The sequence below is a fragment of the Microplitis mediator genome, chromosome 9 (assembly GCF_029852145.1).
Source record: "Microplitis mediator isolate UGA2020A chromosome 9, iyMicMedi2.1, whole genome shotgun sequence".
NCBI classification, from domain to species: domain Eukaryota; kingdom Metazoa; phylum Arthropoda; class Insecta; order Hymenoptera; family Braconidae; genus Microplitis; species Microplitis mediator.
Genome location: NC_079977.1, coordinates 10,458,358 through 10,479,276, shown reverse-complemented (window position 1 = coordinate 10,479,276; position 20,919 = coordinate 10,458,358). Strand labels below are relative to the sequence as shown.

Sequence of the window (20,919 nt, the reverse complement as noted above, 5' to 3'; positions counted from 1 at the left end):
TTAGAAGTATTATTGAAACTACATGATACTAATAATAGCTATGATTTAAAAAATCATATGCTTCACAACAAATTTAAGAAAAATACTGTGTTGTCATGACAATATATAATAGCACTAATAAGTTTAATAATAAGATTGTTACTTGGTTAAGAATAATTAAAAAGTTGATAATAAATTCCTGAATAAAATGATCCAAGAAGCCCATTTATGTCTATGCTTTTATTTCAATTAAGAATGCGGCAACACGTATGTTACATTTTTCAGCAATTTTTCGGTGCAGTAAACACGTATCTCACAAAATGAGCAAAAAAAAAAGATAATTAAATACATTTAATATTACAGTTGTCTCGAAAATTTATATGAAGTTTGATAACTTTTTAGATTTGTAAAAAGAATTAATCAAAAAAAGCCAGAAGTTCATAATAAAAAGTTTTTAGTCTCTCCCGAAAAGTAGTAGTTTTTGAGATACGAGGTTGCGTCAGGAAACCCTCGAAATATTTATTAACCGTAAACCATATTTAATAAATGAATGACTTGTTTTCCAATAAACGAATTTATTAATAGTTAATAAATTCTTCTGTTAGTGTATAATTAAACCACGATAAATATTATTATGTATGATTTAGTCATTTTTTACTGGGGAAACATTTTTTACATAATTTAATCCAGGTTTCTCGCAATTTTGCACTGTTTCTTCCGGAAAAAAAAAATTACATGATCCTTCCCGAGACCACCCTCTCCCCTACGTGAGATTGGGTGAGCTTTGGCTCGACCTTCCCCCCGCCTAAACGCCTTACGTAATTAATGGATGCCTCCTTGTACCAAATCGATAAAAAACATTACCGGTTATTTTTGAATAAAGCTACATCAGTCAAATAAGTCACGAAAAATGAATAATTATTCCTTATCTATAAGATGGACTAATAACTTATATGTATTCTGATATAAGCATTTTCATTTTCATAATTTGTCACTTTAGAATGAACAGTTGATTCCGATTAGAATCTTTTTAGTCATCATCGTCTCATTGAATATTTGAAAACTGATATGCATTCTGACAAATATCATGATGCAGCCGATTTGAATGTCGATCATTACGTATCGCTGAAAGAAACATGCAATAGTGTTGAAGTCGATTTCAAACAAGAATCAAATAATGAGCAACAATTAATGATTCAAGAAGAACTTGAGTTGGATTATGAAGTTGACCAAAATAATTCTTTTGTTGAGGAAAAAGACGATGAAGAAGATAACGTCACTGTTACTATAAACAATAAAACTAAAGAAAATTCCTCTGCTGTGGCATATGTCTTCAATGAAGCTGATAATACGTATAATGTTACAAATTATGAAATAGAAATAAAAAACCGAATTATATTAAATCGATTACAGGCACGTGCAGAAGATTCATATCTGAATTCTATTTTAGGAGAATATCGTGATTTAAAACAACAATACTATTTTTTGAAAAATATACCTATTACTGAAAGAATAAATGTGCCGATATTTTATGATTATCAAAGTGAACGAGTTAAACGTATTATAGTCGTACCACACATTATTCTCAAGTCATCAATATTTGAAGTAATATATAATCTTATAAATACGTCATGGCTTATCAAACCTAAACCAAGAGCGTTTAAAATTTCATCTGATTATATTAATAAATATATAGAACAAATCAATTCTAGTAAGCTTTTCAAATCGTCAATAAGTCTCCAGCTGTGTCGAGGATATGTTGCTCTACTGTCCACGTCATATTTCAAGATCGGACGTGCTAAATGCTTAGCAGGATTAACCGTAGCTATTTTTGCTATAAATAGCACAAATGATGTTGAACTCATTGATTTCGTAACAGCTAATCATGTGAATATTCAAAACTTTTATCATAATGAAGATCAATTAAGAAAAATTTTAGATAAATATAATATTATAAAAATATTTTGCTGGCTTCCTAATTACGGAACAGTCCACAATACATTGTACGGCAACGTATATTGGTTCAACGATATAATAATAGATATTCATAATAATCGTCGTTTATATAACTTATACGATAAAATAAGTATGGAGAAAAACTTCGACACGACGACTCTTTGTGTGAATTCAATTAAGCACAGTGAAAGATGTAGCTATTGCAACATGATGCGGTTGGCAATAAAAATTTTTAATCCAGATGAGTTGCGAAATTCACCAATGACGCCGAACATGTTAAAACGAGTCTATAGTAAAAACAAAGTTCAAGAATATGTATCATACAATACGCAAAACAATCTATATCGGTCAACGAATGAAAAATTCAATAAGTATTGCAAGCCAATATTGCGAACCACACCATTGGCGGCGGCCACTCGACTTGGAGTCTTTCCTCCATATTCTTCTGAAATATGTAAACAATACAATAGAAAATTAGCTGGCATTAAATGTTTACATTCAGAGTGCCGGGGACGGAATCGATCAAAATCATTCAATACAGAGGTGGCTGTAGAGGATACAGGTCTAACACGAAGCCATTCCTACCAGCCCTATCTCCTTTATAAAAAAAAATATCACTATACTCATAAGATTCATAACCAGTAGACAATCGGCACGTCAAATTATTTTCAGCTGCCACGGTTAATAATTTAGGTTTTGATTCAATGTTAATGTCTAGTATACCAGTGTTAATTAACCATCATGAATAACCATCCATCTAAATATAAAAAAAAAAATGATCTACGTTGAAAATCGTTAAACCAATATTTTTGTTTGCTGTTAAACCAATTACCAAAAATTGTAAATTTACTGATTGTTATTATTAATACTTACGACTTTTCTGCGTTATTAACAAGAAGGTCATTATTTCCAATAAATGCATAAAAAATTTCGTTTAACAACATATTTAGTATGCAAATATGAGATCATATACAATTTAGTATACTTAATAAATTTTAGCATGCTGTTATATCATCATTAATTGTAAGATCGAGTGAGCCCGCCGAATGCGGGCGAAACTCGATCGTAATTATATTGATAGTTTTGTTCGAAGAGATCACTGTGTCGTACCGTCCTTGTACGCTTATTTATACCACATAGTTAAGCTGTAAAACAAAGTTAAGTCGGTATCCATGGCAACTGGTTTATGTATTCTTCATAGAGTTCAGCAATACTTTAAATTAAGTAGAAGAGATCACTGGGAGAGTGATACACTGGGTGGGAGTGATCTCTTCGAACGAAACCATCATTATAATTACGATCGAGTTTCGAGGGCTCGCTCGATCTTACAATTAAATTTCAAGTTTCGTTCTCGAGATCACTGGGTAGATGTTCAAAGCCGTAATGAGCATATTTAATAAATTTAATATACCTCAGAATGGATAAATAATATTAATCGAGTTGAATTCGCTCTTTTTTTTTATTTTAAACAAGAATTAACAATTTGTTATTAAACATGAATATTAGTAAATTAATTACAACCATATCAACATATGGATGTATTTTAAGTAAACAATAACATAGTTTAAATTAATTATAATAACATCAAGATAATATTGACTCAGCAAATGAATTTTTATCATTAACAATGGGTCTGTTATAAAATTTTTCAGATACTTTTGATTTATTAGACCATCCTGCCAAACTTTTCATTATATTTACGTCAACTCCTTTCTTAAAGGCACTTGAAGTTGAAGCGTGTTTAAAACTATGAGTAGTATAGAACTCGTCAACCTGACACTCTGATAAAAAGGATCTAAGCCATCTACTGATAATATCCTTAGATGTTTTTTTATGAGGTTTCCTAGTAGTAATAAATAAATACTCAGTATTATCAGCTAACTTTGATGTGACATTTAAATATCGTTCTAGGGTAGATACCACGCATAGATTTGAATTGTTCTTAAATTTTTGTGAAATTAAAAGGGGTTGAAACGTGCCTCGTCTGGAAGACTTAACTTTATCTGGAATTTCTATTTCATATCCTTCACCTCTTTTTAATAATGTTACTCCTTTTAATGAAAAAAATTGTTTGAATGCGATGAGCGCAGACTAATGCTATCAAAACAACTAATTTTGTTGTTAGTCGTTGTAAGTTGAGATCATTTACCGGACGTAACAACTCTAAACTTTCAATTAACAGGTCCAAACTATAAATTCTATCATATTTGGGTTCAGCAGGCTTAATATTATAAGCATCCTTAAGTAAACGCGATACCAAAGGATTTTTTCCAATGTCCTTATCACAAACAAGTGATAGCGCAGTACGAATAGTATTTAAAGTACTATACCGTGCTCCTTCATTAAATTTTTCGGTTGAATAGTCAGCAACAATTTATTCTTTGGGTTTAAAAATATCAGTTTCCCTTGACAAACAAAAAGAAGCCCAGTCACTGATTAGTTTGGAGTATTGCTTCAAAGTCGAAGTAGAAATGGACTTGATAAGAATATCAATGACTTCATCATTTATACATTTTTGTTTAAATGCTTGGCGGGTAATCTAGTAGCCATCAGAGACAGTTTGTGAGCCAAAGGATGTTGAACTTGTCTACTAGAAGAGAGGGTTGCACCACGAAATCTCCCCGGACAAAATCTCCCCGACAAAATCTCCCCACGACAAAATCTCCCCAAGACAAAATCTCCCCGACATAATCTCCCGAAGACAAAATCTCCCCGACATAATCTCCCAACGACAAAATCTCACTAAGAAAATCTCTCTTAACTAATTTTAAAAATTTATTATAATTTAAATATTTTATGATTATTTTATTACTTTTGCTTGTGACCGTGTTGCACCCTTTTAACATGGTCTTTGTGTATGTTTATTCGACATTATTATTTTTTTTTTTTTTTAATATTTCATAATTAAGTAAGCATTATAAGTCGTGCACTTTTTGATTTTTCAAACTTTTTATTTTTATTTTTTTTTTTTGTGTAGTGGCAAGATGTTGTCGCGGGGAGATTTTGTCGGCTTGTGACCGTGTTGCGCCCTTTTAACATGGTTTTTGTGTATGTTTATTCGACATTATTATTTTTTTTTTTTAATATTTCATAATTAAGTAAGCATTATAAGTCGTGCACTTTTTGATTTTTCAAACTTTTTATTTTTATTTTTTTTTGTGTAGTGGCAAGATGTTGTCGCGGGGAGATTTTGTCGGCTTGTGACCGTGTTGCGCCCTTTTAACATGGTTTTTGTGTATGTTTATTCGACATTATTATTTTTTTTTTTTTTAATATTTCATAATTAAGTAAGCATTATAAGTCGTGCACTTTTTGATTTTTCAAACTTTTTATTTTTATTTTTTTTTGTGTAGTGGCAAGATGTTGTCGCGGGGAGATTTTGTCGGGGAGGTTTTGTCGGGGAGATTTTGTCGCGGGGAGATTTTAGGGGGGAGATTTTGTCGGGGAGATTTTTTCCTGGGAGATTTTGTCGTGTCACCAGAAGAGAGGAGTAAATTAACATCTGGTTGAAAAATTATAAATTCTGAGTCTAGCAGCGAAAGCCACAATGGGTACTATGGCTGACCACGCCAGTTTGGAACTATTAAAATTCCACAAGGCTGGTCAGCTTGAATTTTTAACTTCCCACTAAGAAAATCGACGATTTTCAAAAAATTGGGAAGTTATTATTTTCACCCCTATTTGCGAAAATCGAAATTTCATCAGATGTCGACGTTTTGAGGTTCGAGAATGCTATTCTGACTATTTTCAGAATGATGTCCGAGTGTGTGTGTGTGTGTGTGTGTATGTGTGTGACCGGCTTATAACTTTTTAACTAATGAACCGATTTGGATGGTTAAGGCAGCAATCGAAAGAGCTTGTTGGCCATAAACTTTTCTGAAAATTTCAGATCATTTGATCAAGTAGATTCGAAAATATTGGCGAATTACGGAATAGTATATTACACACCTAGGCCAGTAAAATAAGAAAAGTCTCAGAGCACATGTAATTGTTGGCCGAGGCGAAGCCGAGGCTGACAAACATGTGGTCTGAGGCTTTCTTTTTTACTGGCCAAGGTGCGTATACTATTTTTCTGCTCGACGAAGCCGGAAAGTTGCAACTTCGTTTAGGGCAGCGGCCCGAAAGTTGCCACTTTCCGGCCGGAGGGCAGAAAAAAAAATTCTCTATTAAAATGGACAGTCTCTATGAATTTATTCTAATTTTCTAAATTCAGAATAAATCTCATTTTACCACTTTTATTGGGTATGAGAAAGATACTTCCCGAGGAAAACGAATTATATATGGCCATATATAAATGAAACATATATGACCATATATAGAAATTGGCGATATATGACAATATATAATTTTATACGCCCATATATAGCTTGATACGATCATATATGACTGGATATGACTATGTATAGAAATTAACAATATATGGGCATGTATAGTTTAATATGACTATGTATAGAAATTTTAACTGAATTAAAAAATTTTTTTTTGAATTATTTTGGCAACGCAGAGATTATCAGACCTGCGAATAATTGAATTTCTAATCGAATTGGAAATTTTAATTCAGAAAAAAATCGCTAGACTTATTAATGACCGCACCCGCTTCAGTAGGATTCGAACCCGGGACCTTCCGTACGAGAGACCGACGCTTTGACGACTAGGCTATGCGACCGACAATTACAACGAAGTTTAGTTGTGCTACTTAAGATTGAAAGAATATAGTCACTTTCGAAAAAGCAAAATATAATGATGTTAGTTGATTGATTATTGTTATCACAGTAAAGATTGGTTGATTGATATTCGATGTGTATGATATCGAGATGTAAAAAATTTTCATGTTCACTTTTATTTATGACCTTATATTACTATATATACCTATATGTATATAGTTATATATATTCATGAGGGTGATCCAAATAACAAACAATTTTTTTTTTCTTTCAAACAGGTTCAAAAGTTTCGTTTAGATAAAAAACGACGCCTGTGAAAATTAGAGCTCTTAATATTAGTATTAACATTGTCCGCATTGCACTTTTCTATTTCCCATAAGAATAACATGGAAAAAATTTTTTTACGTCTTCTGATTTTTATAAGTAGCTAACGATGCGTCATAAGAATAATTGGCAGGCATATTTTTGTAGGGAATTGAATGCTCTATAAAAAAGATTCTTATCATTTTTTGAGGAATCTATTTGTTCAAAAGTTATTTGAGGTTGAAGTCAAATTGGTATTAAATTTTGAGATTTTCTTACTTTTCCTGCGAAACTATCAGACCTATTACAAAATATCATTGGACCTTTTTTGTAGACAATTTTAGTCCCTAGAAGTTTTTTTCATAAAGTTTATTCGGATTCCGCATTGTTTTCTAGTTAATTTTATTTTAATGTCTTGTTCATAAAAAAACTAGTCTTCTGTTCGATTTTAAGAGGGAAACTGATTCCCTGCTCGGGATCGAGTTGTCATCTGGTTGTTCCTGTTCGCAACCGATATTTTTATGAAAGTTCTTATGTAGTCCGTCTGGTTGGAGTTGGTCCGTTGAGCAGGCGGGCCTTTCCAGTTTAAAGAAGTTTTAGGTAGAGTTAACTTTCTTCGTGGTGTCTGATTTTTCAAAGACATGTCAGTCTTTTCAACGGTAACAGTGCTCTTAATTCTTTTGAATAGGTCTTTACCAAACAAGAATTCATCGGTAGGTGAGTTTTCAAGGACAGACTTCCTTTTTTTTATCAACGCAAAGATATAACAGGGAACGTCTGGACTTGGAAAGCTGGAAAAATAGCTCACACATCATACCACTGGAGTCACAAAGAAGCTGTAATAGCTCGCCTTTGTCTACTGGCTCCTCATCATCATTAAAAATATTACACATGACTGTACCCATAGCCACTAAACCCCAACCACATGAATCCTGATGGTTAGCTAAATATTTATCACGAGATTTAGCAATTTTATATAAAAGTGGAAGTAATTCAGGATTAGGTGGATGTCAAAATCCCACATAGCCAAAATCCCACACAGCCGAAATCTCAAATCGCCAAAATCCCACATCACCAAAATCCCACATCACCAAAATCCCACATAGCCAAAATCTCACACAGCCGAAATCCCACATCGCCAAAATCCCAAATAGCCGGAATCCCACATAAACTTATCCAAAAAATTAAAGGAACAAGAAAATTTCATAAATTTTTTAGTGATTTTTGGAAGGCTGTATTTTCGTAAAAAATGGATCGTATCGAAAAAATGTAAAAACGCCAATTGAAGCTTGAAATGTCTAGTTTAAAGATCTTTGAGCAAAATAATTTTTTGAGCCACGGTTTTTGCGGAATCATAAGAAATAGCTCAAGACAAAATTTTTTTTAGAATATTTTAGTTTTGTTTTGTGGGTCTACAGCACTGGGAAAATTTTTTGCAGAAAAATCAATTCATATCTCGTTTAGGAAATTCACTCAGCTTCAATTTGCTTGTTCTATTTATTTGTACGACAATATGCTGCTGAGATATCAGCCTTCATATGAAAAAGGATCTGTTTGTCTTAGATTATCGATATCTTAGCAACTAATAGTTGCACAGTAATTTTAAGGACAGCTTTCAACACTTAAATAAAACCCCCACAAGCCTCATTTTCGATTTAAAAAGAAAAATTTTTTTTCATCCTTAATATCAACTTGAAAAACCTACAAAAAATGAACTTTTTATTGTTTTTGAATTAATCAACCGCTGCTTCAAGAATATTGATGGGTAGAATAATGTTGCCAGGTGATTTTACAGCTTTATGTACCCCCAATAGCCCTAGAAATTTTCAAATTGATCCATTGAACCGTTTGTTCGGGCTGGTTGAGCGACGTTTTACAAAACAATTAAAGGAACAAGTTCTTTTCCTTAATTTCTGTAATCATTACCAAAATAAAAAAATTAATTTTTTTCAGAATTTCTTTCATTTTTGCGTTAGTTATTCAATAAATGTAAGATAAAGAGAAAAACAAAAGTTCCGACAAACGTAAAAAAAAAAAAAAAAACCCGAGTAAAACGTAAAAAAATTCTTGTTTCATTCCGTTCTCTAGGATTTTTGTCTTTTTCTTTATCTTACATTTACTAAATAACTAACGCAAAAATGAAAGAACATCCGAAAACAATTAATTTTTTTATTTTGGTAATGATTACACAAATTAAGGAAAAAAACTTGTTGCTTTAATTGTTTCGTAAAACGTCGAGCAACCAGCCTGGACAAACGGTCCAATGGATCAATTTGAAAGTTTCCAGGGATTTTGGGGGTACATAAAGATGTAAAATCACCTGGCAACATTAACCTTCCCATTAATATTCTTAATTCAGCGGTTGGTTAACTCAAAAATCATGTAAAGTCAATTTTTTGTACATGGAGAAAAAAGTATAGTAAAAATTACAATACTATAGTCAAATTTACAAACAGATATTAAAAAATACATTCTGTATTGTAATTATTTTTTGCTAACACGATTATATTTTTTTAGTCTCTGTATAGTGAATTCTCCTATGTATAGATAAAATTAAAAGTTGGTGGGGATAGCATGTACAAAGATGTATTACAAGTTCTGAAACTTTTGTTCAAAGGACACATCGGACCGTCAGACATTGAAAACGACTCGCGCGCGGGAGATCAGGGTTCGAATCTCGGTTGAATCAAGCGATTTTAAAAAAAAAAAAATCCACACCAACACCAATACAGATTACAGAAATAATAATATTAAAAATCAATAATAATAAGAAGTTGAAAAACTATTAAAAATTTAATGTAATTTTTTTCCATTCTAATATAGTAAAATTTTCTAAACGGGATAGTAAAATTTACTAAATAGGATAGTAAAATTGACGAAACGACTTGTAAAATATGCTAATCTGTTTATGAATTTTTCACATAAATCCTAAGCGTTTCAAGATTACTATCCAAATTTAGTGATTATTCTCATATTTTTTAGTAAAATTTACTATATTTTTTTCTCCGTGTAGGTTTTCCAAATGGATATTAAGGATAAAAAAAAATTTTTCTTTTTAAATCGAAAACGAGGCTTGTGGGAGATTTATTCAAGTTTGGCACGCTGCCCTCAAAATTACTGTGCAACCATGAGTTGCTGAGATATCGATAATCAAAGACAAAAAGATCCTTTTTCATTTGAAGACTGATATCTCAGCAGCAAATTGTCGTACAAAGAAATAGAACAAGCAAATTGCAGCTGAATAAATTTCCTAAACGAGCCATGAATTGATTTTTCTAAAAAAAATTATCCCGGCGCCGTAGACTTAAAAAACAAAGCCAAGAAATGTAAAAAAATTTCATCTCGAGCTATTTCTTATGATTCCACAATAACCGTGAATTAAAAAAACTATTTTGCTGGAAAATCTTTGAACTATAGATTTCAAGCTTCAATTTGCTTTTTTATATTTTCAATACGACCATTTTTCATGAAAATACAGCCTTCCAAAAATAACTAAAAAAATCATAAAATTTCCTTGTTCCTTTAATTTTTGGACAAGTGTAGATAAAATCCCTCGTAGCCAAAATTCTATAGCGATAGAATCCCCCACAGTATTATAATCTCGCGAAAACGAAAATAAAGTTTGATGTTTATGTCAACAATATTTATTGTAAAAAAAACATATTTTTAAGAAATGATGTCACTATAGTGATATATATTGTTGTGTCAAATCGATTTACGGTAAACGGTAAAAAGATAAGTCGTAAATCAAACTAGAAAATTAAATTCATTTTAATGAGCTAAACATAAATAATTTTCAATTTTATTACAAGCTCCATTAACTTCATGATCACGAAAATTTCGGAACTACAAGATCTATAGATACTTGAAATTTTTCATGAATATTTAAGATGGATGTCAACTTAAATTCCGTTGAAAAAAATCGATCATAGTGCGGAAGCATCAAATATAAATACTCTACTATTCTTTGACTATATATTTTAAAAGCGACTATTATATAATTTTGTCCAAGCTTTTCTTTGAAATAAAAGCCCTAAACGCGAAATAAAGACACAGACCCGATCCTTTACTCTAACCAGACAGCATTCAAGTCGGAATGACTGCTTTACGACGTCTTTTTGAAGGCGTCCTAAAGAAGTCTTACAATGACTTCTTAAAGGTGTCATTTTTACGAACTCTTAATTGAGAGTTCTTGAAGACTCCATAACTAAGACGTCAGTTTTGTGACGACTAAACGTATTCTTTTTTAAACTACTTTGTGAAGTTAAAATTAGGAACTTCCTAAAGGCGTTATGGTAAATTCATACTGTTGTCTTATTTGCAAAGTCAGAAAAAAGAACTCCTTTTAAAGACGTCTTACTGAGTTCGCTAGGTGGCTCATTCGACATTTTGAGAACTTCTTAAAGAATTTTTTAAGGTGTTGATAAGACTTCCAAATCATAAATAGGAATTCATTCAGAACTCATAAAGACGTCATTTTGCTATCTGGGTATGAACTAGTGAAGTGCAATTTCTTGATAACTACCATTTGTTTATTGAAGAATCTTCAATAAAGTTTCCGTTTACTGTACAATTGCAAAAAAAAATAGTACTGTCCATCCACTTGAGTGCGAATAGAGAAACAAATGAAAACGTGTCTTGCGGAGTTTTTATTTAGCATTTGAAGAAAAATCAACTTCCGAGGAAAAATGCACAATAAATAAACTTACATACATAACGTACATAATAAATAATCTTACCGTGGTATCGTCTTGTAATTTTAGACTCGGAGCCTCAGTGATATAAATTTTTACTGATAGAGTAAACCAGTAAATAACTATAGTGAGTAAGTAATTAAGATAACTAAGGTTATTGAATTTAAGCTCTCTCCGTATGATACACCCTAAAGAAAATTTGCGGAGTGAGTAAGGAAAAAATTCAAAACGGATGGTTGGTCATTTCTTGAATCTTCTCGGAATAATATTCACTGCTGAGAGAAGTCTATCGCAACATTAAAATTCCGGATTAGAGTGAAGGAGGTTGAAATAAAATCAGCATCACTCGGTATGATCCGGACTAATATCAATAGAAATTTCATTTTTATGCAATAATTAGTATCATAGTCATAATGCTATCAAACATAATATTTTGTTTCATCAATAAAAATTTAATTTTTTTCCGTTTGATTTTGAATCCCTACTTTAATTCATGATATACAAATTAAAAAAATCTGGGCGTCGGTTGACCCTGCGGGCCAGCCCCAAAACTTTCCGCTGTTTTCGAGCTCAAGAAGCTTGAAAACATCACTGCGAATATATTTTCGAGCTCGAAAATGCTATTACATGGAATCATTTTTTTATGAGCTTTTCAAGCTGTAACGAGTTACGTTTTATGCTAGAATTTGAAAAGTTACGAATCGAAAATCATTAATAAAGAAGCGGCTTTTAAATTTTTATTATCGATTATGTTCTCTGAAATAAATGAGTTCAGGCAGAAATCAATGTCAGTCATCAGAATCAAGATTTGAATGAGTTTTGACTTAGGTCAGAGCAATAATATATGGAATATCCGAGAAAAACATTAAAGACTGTGTTTTTCAATTTTTTGCTGACAATGTGTTTAAAGCTAAGGAACAAGCTATATGGCATTATCTGATGATCGGAAGAGACTATAAAGAGAAAGAGTTGGTATGATTTCAGACACATTTTAGCACATTATATTTTGATTTATCTGGAAAAAATAATATAAAATGTTATTTTTTTAACTTTTCAGCGCCGATATCTTTTGAACTAATCAACCGATTTCGACGTTTAAGGTGGCAATCGGCGCGTTTTCTTAAATTCTAGAGCTGATTAAATTTTAATATTGATCGGATGAGTCACTTCAAAGATAATCGAAAAAAACCGTTTTTTATGATTTCTTTCGCCATCGATATCTCTCGAACAAATTAACCGATTGAGATGGTTGAGGTGGCATTCGACGCGGCTTATAAAGTTCTAGAGCTGATTAGATTTTGAAGTCGATCGTTCAAGTCGTTTCTGAGAAATCACTAAAAAACTAAAAAAAAATTTATTTTTTTTTCGTAATTCGCCAATATTTTCGAGTCTGATTGATCAAATGATCTGAAATTTTCAGAAAAGTTGAGGGCCAACAAGCTCCTTCGATTGCCACCTCAACCATTCAAATCAATTCATTAGTTAAAAAGTTACAAAGAGTTTACACACACACACACACACACACACACACACACACACACACACACACACACACACACACACACACACACAGCCACTCGTACATCATTCTGAAAATAGAATAACTTCCTAGGACCTGAAAACGTCGACTTCCGATGAAAACTCGATTTTCAAAAATCGGGGAGAAAACAATAACTTCCCGAATTTTTGAAAATTTACAATTTTCTTAGCGGGAAGTTAAACAGTCCATTTGGCAGCTGAAATAAAAGTAGATTTCTCGTAATGTATTTACTATTGAACCACTAACAACTTAAATGATAGTAAGAACCATTAAGAATTTATGATATAAAGTTTGGACCACAATAGTTCAAAGAAATGATAAAATTCAAGTCTTAAGTTTTTGAAATTGTGATAACATAAATAAAAAGTAGAAAAGATGCCCTTTTCGATATATTTAAGTCATAAATTAATTAATTTTTGTTTACTTCATTAACCCCTCGCGGTCCTGCAACCACCGTGGAACCACCGTGGATCCACGGTGAAACCACCACATCGTGGACCCACCGTGGAACCACTGTGGATCCACCGTGGTTTCGTGACACACACACACACACACATACATACATACACTCGGACATCATTCTGAAAATAGTCAGAATAGCTTCCTAGGACCTCAAAACATCGACATCTGATGGAAACTCGACTTTCGAAAATCGGGGTGAAAACAATAACTTCCCAATTTTTCGAAAATCGTCGATTTTTTTAGCGGGAAGTTAAAAAGGATACGTGCTGAGTATGTGAGCTAGTACTGCATGTAGATGAGCCTATGGACTGTTCACAATGAAAAAGCAGATTACACCTTATTGCAAACGATAAGAGTTCAATATAAATTCTATACCTGCTTTTAAAAGTTATGAGAAAATAAAACAAATATCATTTTTAACAACATTCCACATTCTTAATCATAATCATCGTAAGAAGTGAAACTTTAATATGCCTATATATAAAAATATATGCTCTAATTAAGCTAAACCCGGGAAAAAAAGTTCTTGATGATCATATATAAATCACAGAAAGTTTTATAATGAAATTGGTCCTATAAAAACTTATATGACTTTATAAAATCTTATGTAACCATATAAAGTTATACATACCCGATAAAAAATGATTTTACCTTATCATATATACAATAACATATATGATTTGATCTCAAAATTGGCAGGATCTGATGATATATAATTATATATAATCATGCATGAACAAAACAAAAACATCTATTGGTTAACTGCTAGTTGCCAAGGGGTCACCCATCCAACTAATGTTCTGCCTCAATGCTGCTCAACTTTGATGACCGCTTGATTGCTGTCTGCTTCTCTAGTCTGCTTTACTCTTACAAGTATTTAACAATCAATAGCATTACTAAAATCAAATGATCAAATTGATACATTCTACATCAATAATGCACCAAATATGATCAAATTTTATCACATTAGTGTTTTATATAAGCTTATAAGTTTTTCTTTAAGATAACCTGCTTATAAGACCATAGAAATTTATATATAAGAATCATATATCTATATAAACTTTGATATAATCATATATGATTTTATTTAACCGTATTAAACTCTTTTGTAATCTCATAAATTTATTTATAACTTCATATAAAATCACATAAATTTTTATTAATTTTCTGAATTCTTAGAAGAATTTTATGAAGTCATATAAGATTTCATATGATCATACATAATTATGTATAACCATATAAAACGTGCTCTTGTAATTTCATAATGTTATATATAACTTTATATGAAGTTACATGGAATTTGATAAAAATTTGATAAGGTTATACAAATTATTATAAGAATTGTAAAAGATTTTATGAGTTTTTATATAATCATATATGACTGCATATAATTTATAACATTTTATCTGGTGATGTTATAAACTCATATATAATTTTATAAAAAATCATATCAACTATCATAAAATCCTTATAAAATGATATAAATTCTTATAAGAATTTTGTAAGATCGTATGATCTTTTATATGAACATAATTTTTGAATTATGAATTTTCAGATATAACGAAAAATTCGATTTTTATAAACTTTGGGCGTCCCTCGCGGTCTTGAAACCACAATAAATCCACCGTGGATCCGCCGTGGATCCACCGTGGTTTCGTGACATTTATCCACCGTGGATCCAAGGTGAAACCACTATAAATCCACTATAAATCCACGGTGGATCCACGGTGGATTCATAGTGGTTTTATGGTTTTTTTGTCGTGTTTGCAGTACGTTTTCAACGTACTTTTATAGTATAGTTATACCGTTTAATACATAAGCGCTAACTAAAAATAGATTTTACTAACTATCAAATAAAAAAAATGAAAAAGTCGAGAGTGAAACTACAATTGAATTACGATGTGAAGCTATAAGTCTTAAAAAATTAAATTTACTATAAACTAGATTCATCTTTGCTGGGTTGATAGTAAGTGACCGAAGACCGATTTTCACATGCCTTAGCGCGAAAGCGCGTATGTATATTTTGGTCTCACCTCAAAATTTATTTTTTGTACTTTGACAAAAATAGTTCAAGAAAACATTAATGTCATAGTGTAATACAAGATACCCCTGTATTACTATCAAAAATGGATTATTATCTCTCTGCTAACATTCAGCGAGTAACGCATTCCAAAATTTTTTGCTAAGAAAAGTCATATTTGTGTGTGTGTGTGTGTGTGTGTGTGTGTGTGTGTGTGTGTGTGTGTGTGTGTGTGTGTGTGTGTGTGTGTGTGTGTGTGTGTGTGTGCGTGTAAGCCTTTCATGACTGTTAAACTAATCAACCGATTCAAATCGGTCTTGCGGCAACCGAAAGAGGTTGTTGGTCCATAATTTTTTTTAAAATTTCCAATCATTTAATTAAGTCGACCCGAAGATAATTGAGAATTTCGAAAAAGAAATTTTTTTCGGTTTTTTTTTGAATTCTCGAAAACAATTCAAACGGTCGATTTAAAAATTTAGTCAGATTAAAAACTTGATAAGACGCGCCGATTGCCACCTTAACCATCTTCATCGCTTAATTGGTTCGAGAAATATCGTCGGAGAAAGAAATGATAAAAAAGGGTTTTTTGCGAATATCTTTGAAACGACTGAATCAAACATTTTCAAAATCTAATCGGCTCGGAATCTCAGTAAAATTAGCTGACTGCTACATTGAACACCAAACTCCGCCAATCAGTTTAAAAGATACCGACGACAAAGCGTTGAAAAAGTAACATTTTATGTCATTTTCCCCGGATAAATCATGATATAATTTACTATAATGTGTTTGAGTTCGAAAAGCTCGTAAGAAACCATCAGCATCCAAGAGTATTTTCGAGCTCCAAGAGCTCGAAAACAGCGGGAAGTCTTGGGACTCACCTGCAGGGTTAACCGATGTATAGATTTTTAAATCTTACAATCAAATAAAAAGAGATATACATTTTTTATTTTATTCTAGCTTAAATTTTTTTTTAATTAGAAACCAAAAATTATTATTAATCTACTCATTAAAATTAAAATTTAACAATATTTTGAAAAACGTTTTAGTATTTACAAATCATATTTTTTCATATTCAATAGTATTCCATTTTAGTATCAGATTTTTCGTCCCATTGCAAGCTAAAACTTTCTTCACGATCCATATCATTATTCACATCATTACAATCAGCATCATAATCAATTTTAAAATCATTACCATTATCTTGTTCGTGTTGATAGTTATCATCATCATTGGCATTATCATTAACAACAATATTATTATCATCGTCATCATCATTACTAACATCATCATCATCATTATTATCAACATTGTCATCATCACCATCATCATTATCACTATCATCAATATCATCTTCATCGTCCGTGACTTCATTTTCGGGAGTATTGAAACCGTCTTTGTCACTGACATCAGATTCAGACTCGTTTTCAGAAGCTTATTTTGAAATAATAGAATGATTATTATATGAAATATTGAGTGACACGAGATGAAACAATATGAATACACGCAGGGATGAATCTGCCTGTGCCGAATGTGAAAGGTGACATCACCTGTGCCATTGTTCACGTATCGTCCTGTGTCACTCACTAAACCTTTCGTGACATCTTCTCGAAAGTTTTAGTTTCAATGTTAGAGTCTCGTGAGAACAGGTCAATTTTAAGTTAATGTAGTGGAAAAATGTTGGCGTGTGTTCAATTCATGAAAACAATCAACGTGAATGTTATTTACTTATGAATAATAGCTATCAGTTATTTTCACATTTAAAAATAATTAAGAATCCTGAAATTCGTAACAAACAATTGAGGTACTAATAACAGTAAGATGAATATGAGCTTAGCTTTAACTTGCTGAAGTCGAAATTGCATTTTTGACACTAATTTAGTGAATTCATGAGTCAAACATACGTCACAGATTATGATAGTATCAGCCTGAAATTAATTTGTTCGAGTCGGCTAAGCAAGCATTGAAGGGTGAAGTTTCAGAGTAGATGTTGCATAAAAGATTTTTACTTACATTTAAAAGAAAAGGCAATGATAAAAAATTTTAAAATTTTCTTAACTTCCCGCGGAGAAAATCGACGATTTTCTGAAAATTCGTGAAGTTATTGGTTTCACCGCGATTTTCAATAACCGGGTTTTCATCATATGTCGATATTTGAAGGTGCTAGGATGCTATTCTGACTTCTTCAGAGCGATTTCTGTATGTGTGTGTGTGTGTGTGTGTGTGTGTGTGTGTGTGTGTGTGTGTGTGTGTGTGTGTGTGTGTGTGTGTGTGGATGTAAACCTCTCATATCTTTTTGATGAATGAACCGAATTAGATGGTTCTTGCGGCATTCGAAAGATATCTTCTGAACTTAGATTTTCCGAAAAATTTTAGACCATTTAGTCAAATAAACGCTTAGATATTTAATAAATACGAAAAAAAAAAAACATTTTTTTTTCGTTTTTTTTTTAATATTGTGAAAACTGTTGGATCGATCAATTCCAAAATTTAATCAGCTTTAGACCTCAATAAAACGCGCCGATTGCCACCTCGACCGTCTAAATTGGATAATACGTTGGAGAGATATCGTCGACGAAAGAATGGAAAAAATTTGTTTTTTTCCGTTTTTCGTGGATATTTCGGAATCTATCATATCGATCAATTCCAAAATCTAATCAGCTCTAGAACTCGATGTAAGTATTCTATTGCCACCTCAACCGTCCCAATCGGATAATCCGTTCTTGAAATATCGTCAACGAACGCATAGAAAAAAATCGTTTTTTTTCATTTTTCGTGATTATTTCGGAAACTATCAAATCGATCAATTCCAAAAATTTAATCAGCTCTAGAACTCGATAAAAGCATTCGATTGCTGCCAAGAACGTCCCAATCAGATAATTCGTTCCAGAGATATTGTTGACGGAATAATAAATTTAAAATCTATATCTGCTTTTTCCATTGAAAAACATCATAATTACTGAACATAATTACTCAATACTAATATGTTCTTCTTTATATAAGTCATTGAAAGTGATTGCTCAAAAAACGTCATGTTCGCTAGTATCACGATATACTTACACGATGTAGATACAACGTATCACGTAAATACTTATTTTCGAGCTAATTATTGAACACAATTGTGTATAAATATATAAAAAAACGCTCATTCATTAATTATTTTGGATTCTAAATTTTTGAACTTAAACATAAACCGTAACCCTTTTGAGCTTGAAAAGCTCATAAGAAAAGAGAAACAAAGGTATTTTCGAGCTCGAAGAACTCGAAAATGTATTTATACTAATTTTTTCGAGCTCTTAGAGCTCGAAAACAGCGGGAAGTTTGGGGGCTGGCCTGCAGGGCCAACCGATTCCCAGATTTTTTTTACATATATATGTACAAATCGGGAGCACTAATCTCTTTTAGTTTATTTATTATTATTTATTTTTAATTAGAAGATAGCATCAGAGGATTTGATATCGTGAAGCAATCCTTGATATTACATTGGGGGTGCCGAAAATATTAGGAAACATCAATGATGAATCACTCTGTGAAAAGTATACTGGTAGTGATCACCCTTTTGTCTTATTCAGGATCATTGACACTCTAGATATCGATTCGCGCAGTGTCTTCTAGATTGCTAGAAGATGGAACCCTAACAAGTTGAACTTAAAAGTACTTACGAAAACTTTGGTCTATGAGGCGCATATCTTAGTGCACCATGAACCTCCCGTTACCAGTGAAAGTAAAATAAAACTGTTACAAAATAAAATAGAGGTGATTATTAAAACTTGCAACGCTTTCATGGCCAAAGGTAACCTGTTATGTTCTCACGAACTTTCTTAGAAGTAGATATTTTGGAATATAGAGAAACCCGTCATTAGGCATGAATATGGGTAAACAGGTTTTTGAGTGTAACAATTTTACCACAAACTAGGCGCGGTTAAAAAGAAAGAAGCTTTGCGCGTATCAAGCGCATACTCTGCGTAAAAAATCTGATAGATTCTTATAGCTGTATTTATGAGGCCCTATACTTCTATAGCACTTCTCATAGAACTCATTCATTAATAAAATCTCTACAGGACTTTGTGAGAATCTATTCGATTCTATGAGATTTTCTAAGCAGTGTATTGCATAATTTCTAAAGCAGCAGTCTAAGCAGTTGCAAACACTACTTCGATTGAGTTTTTAGGCAAATTAGCGTGTACGTTAAAAGACGTTAAAAAATAAGAGATGTTGGACAACTGGTTGTTGACACTAAGTCACTATTCAAGTCGAAAAGCTTGAACTTAGCAAGCTCGATTTGAAAAGGAAACAGCTGAAAGATCCACTTCAAGTCTAGTCCTTGACTTATGAATATGGTTCGAGAGTATGCATGATAAAACTAATTACTACGTAATGTAATTTCTTAGTGGACATGGATCATTCAAAGCATACTATTGCAAGATAAAAATACATGGCAATCCGATGTGCAACTTTTGTCACGCACACATAGACACCGCAGAGTACACAGTATTCGATTGCAATCGTTGAGTTTTGCTGAAAGAGAGTTGGCCTGGATCCTAATAGACAGAATACCAACGCCTGAAGACATTGTGTGCTTCATGATCAAGGACAAAATTACGTGGACCGCAATGTCGATCTTCATTAACCATTATCTTCGGAAAAAAATGCTAGGATAGCAGTTATAGTGCACATCCCACATTAGAAGCCTTCAGTAACGACAGAAACTCGGTTGAAGTAGTGAAAAAATAGCTTCAACTTATTCTTTCTTTCCCTGCGGAAGAGAGTGAGACGAAAGGGGGATGTTGTTAGTGGAAGAAAATTCCATAAACCGCGAACATGACGGTATTCCGCTATAAATGGCGGTAAATTCAGCGAAGATAACGACGAGATAATCGTAAAATACGATGAATTGACCGAATTTTAAGAACGATTATTTTAAGATAAGCTAAATTTTTCTTATTTTTATTATTTTCGAAAAGCTAACTTACTTACTCTGTAATTTATATAATTTTGTATGAGTTCTATAAACTCCATTGGACTAATCAATTTTGTATCCAATTGTTGGGTAAGATTTTCAATTTCCTTCATTTTTTGCATAGTTTGTGCATTCGTTTTTTTGTGCATTTGATTTTTTTTTTGATAGAGGAAAAATTATTATAAAACCTGTTTTGAATTCTGACCAAAATTCATGTAATGTACGAATAGAGTATTTGAACAAAATATGATACTATCGAGATGTCAATCAATTTGATATATATATATATATATATATATATATATATATATATATATATATATATATATATATATATATATATA

General features: G+C 32.0%; 1 protein-coding gene across 1 annotated transcript; it reads left to right on the top strand.

Annotated features, from left to right (window-relative positions):
- The first annotated feature begins 959 nt into the window (after window positions 1–959).
- Window positions 960–3,890, top strand: LOC130674879 (uncharacterized). The gene has a single exon (XM_057480318.1). The coding sequence runs from the start codon at window positions 1,048–1,050 to the stop codon at window positions 2,578–2,580; it is 1,533 nt and encodes a 510-aa protein (XP_057336301.1). The 5' UTR covers window positions 960–1,047; the 3' UTR covers window positions 2,581–3,890.
- The last annotated feature ends 17,029 nt before the right edge of the window (window positions 3,891–20,919 follow it).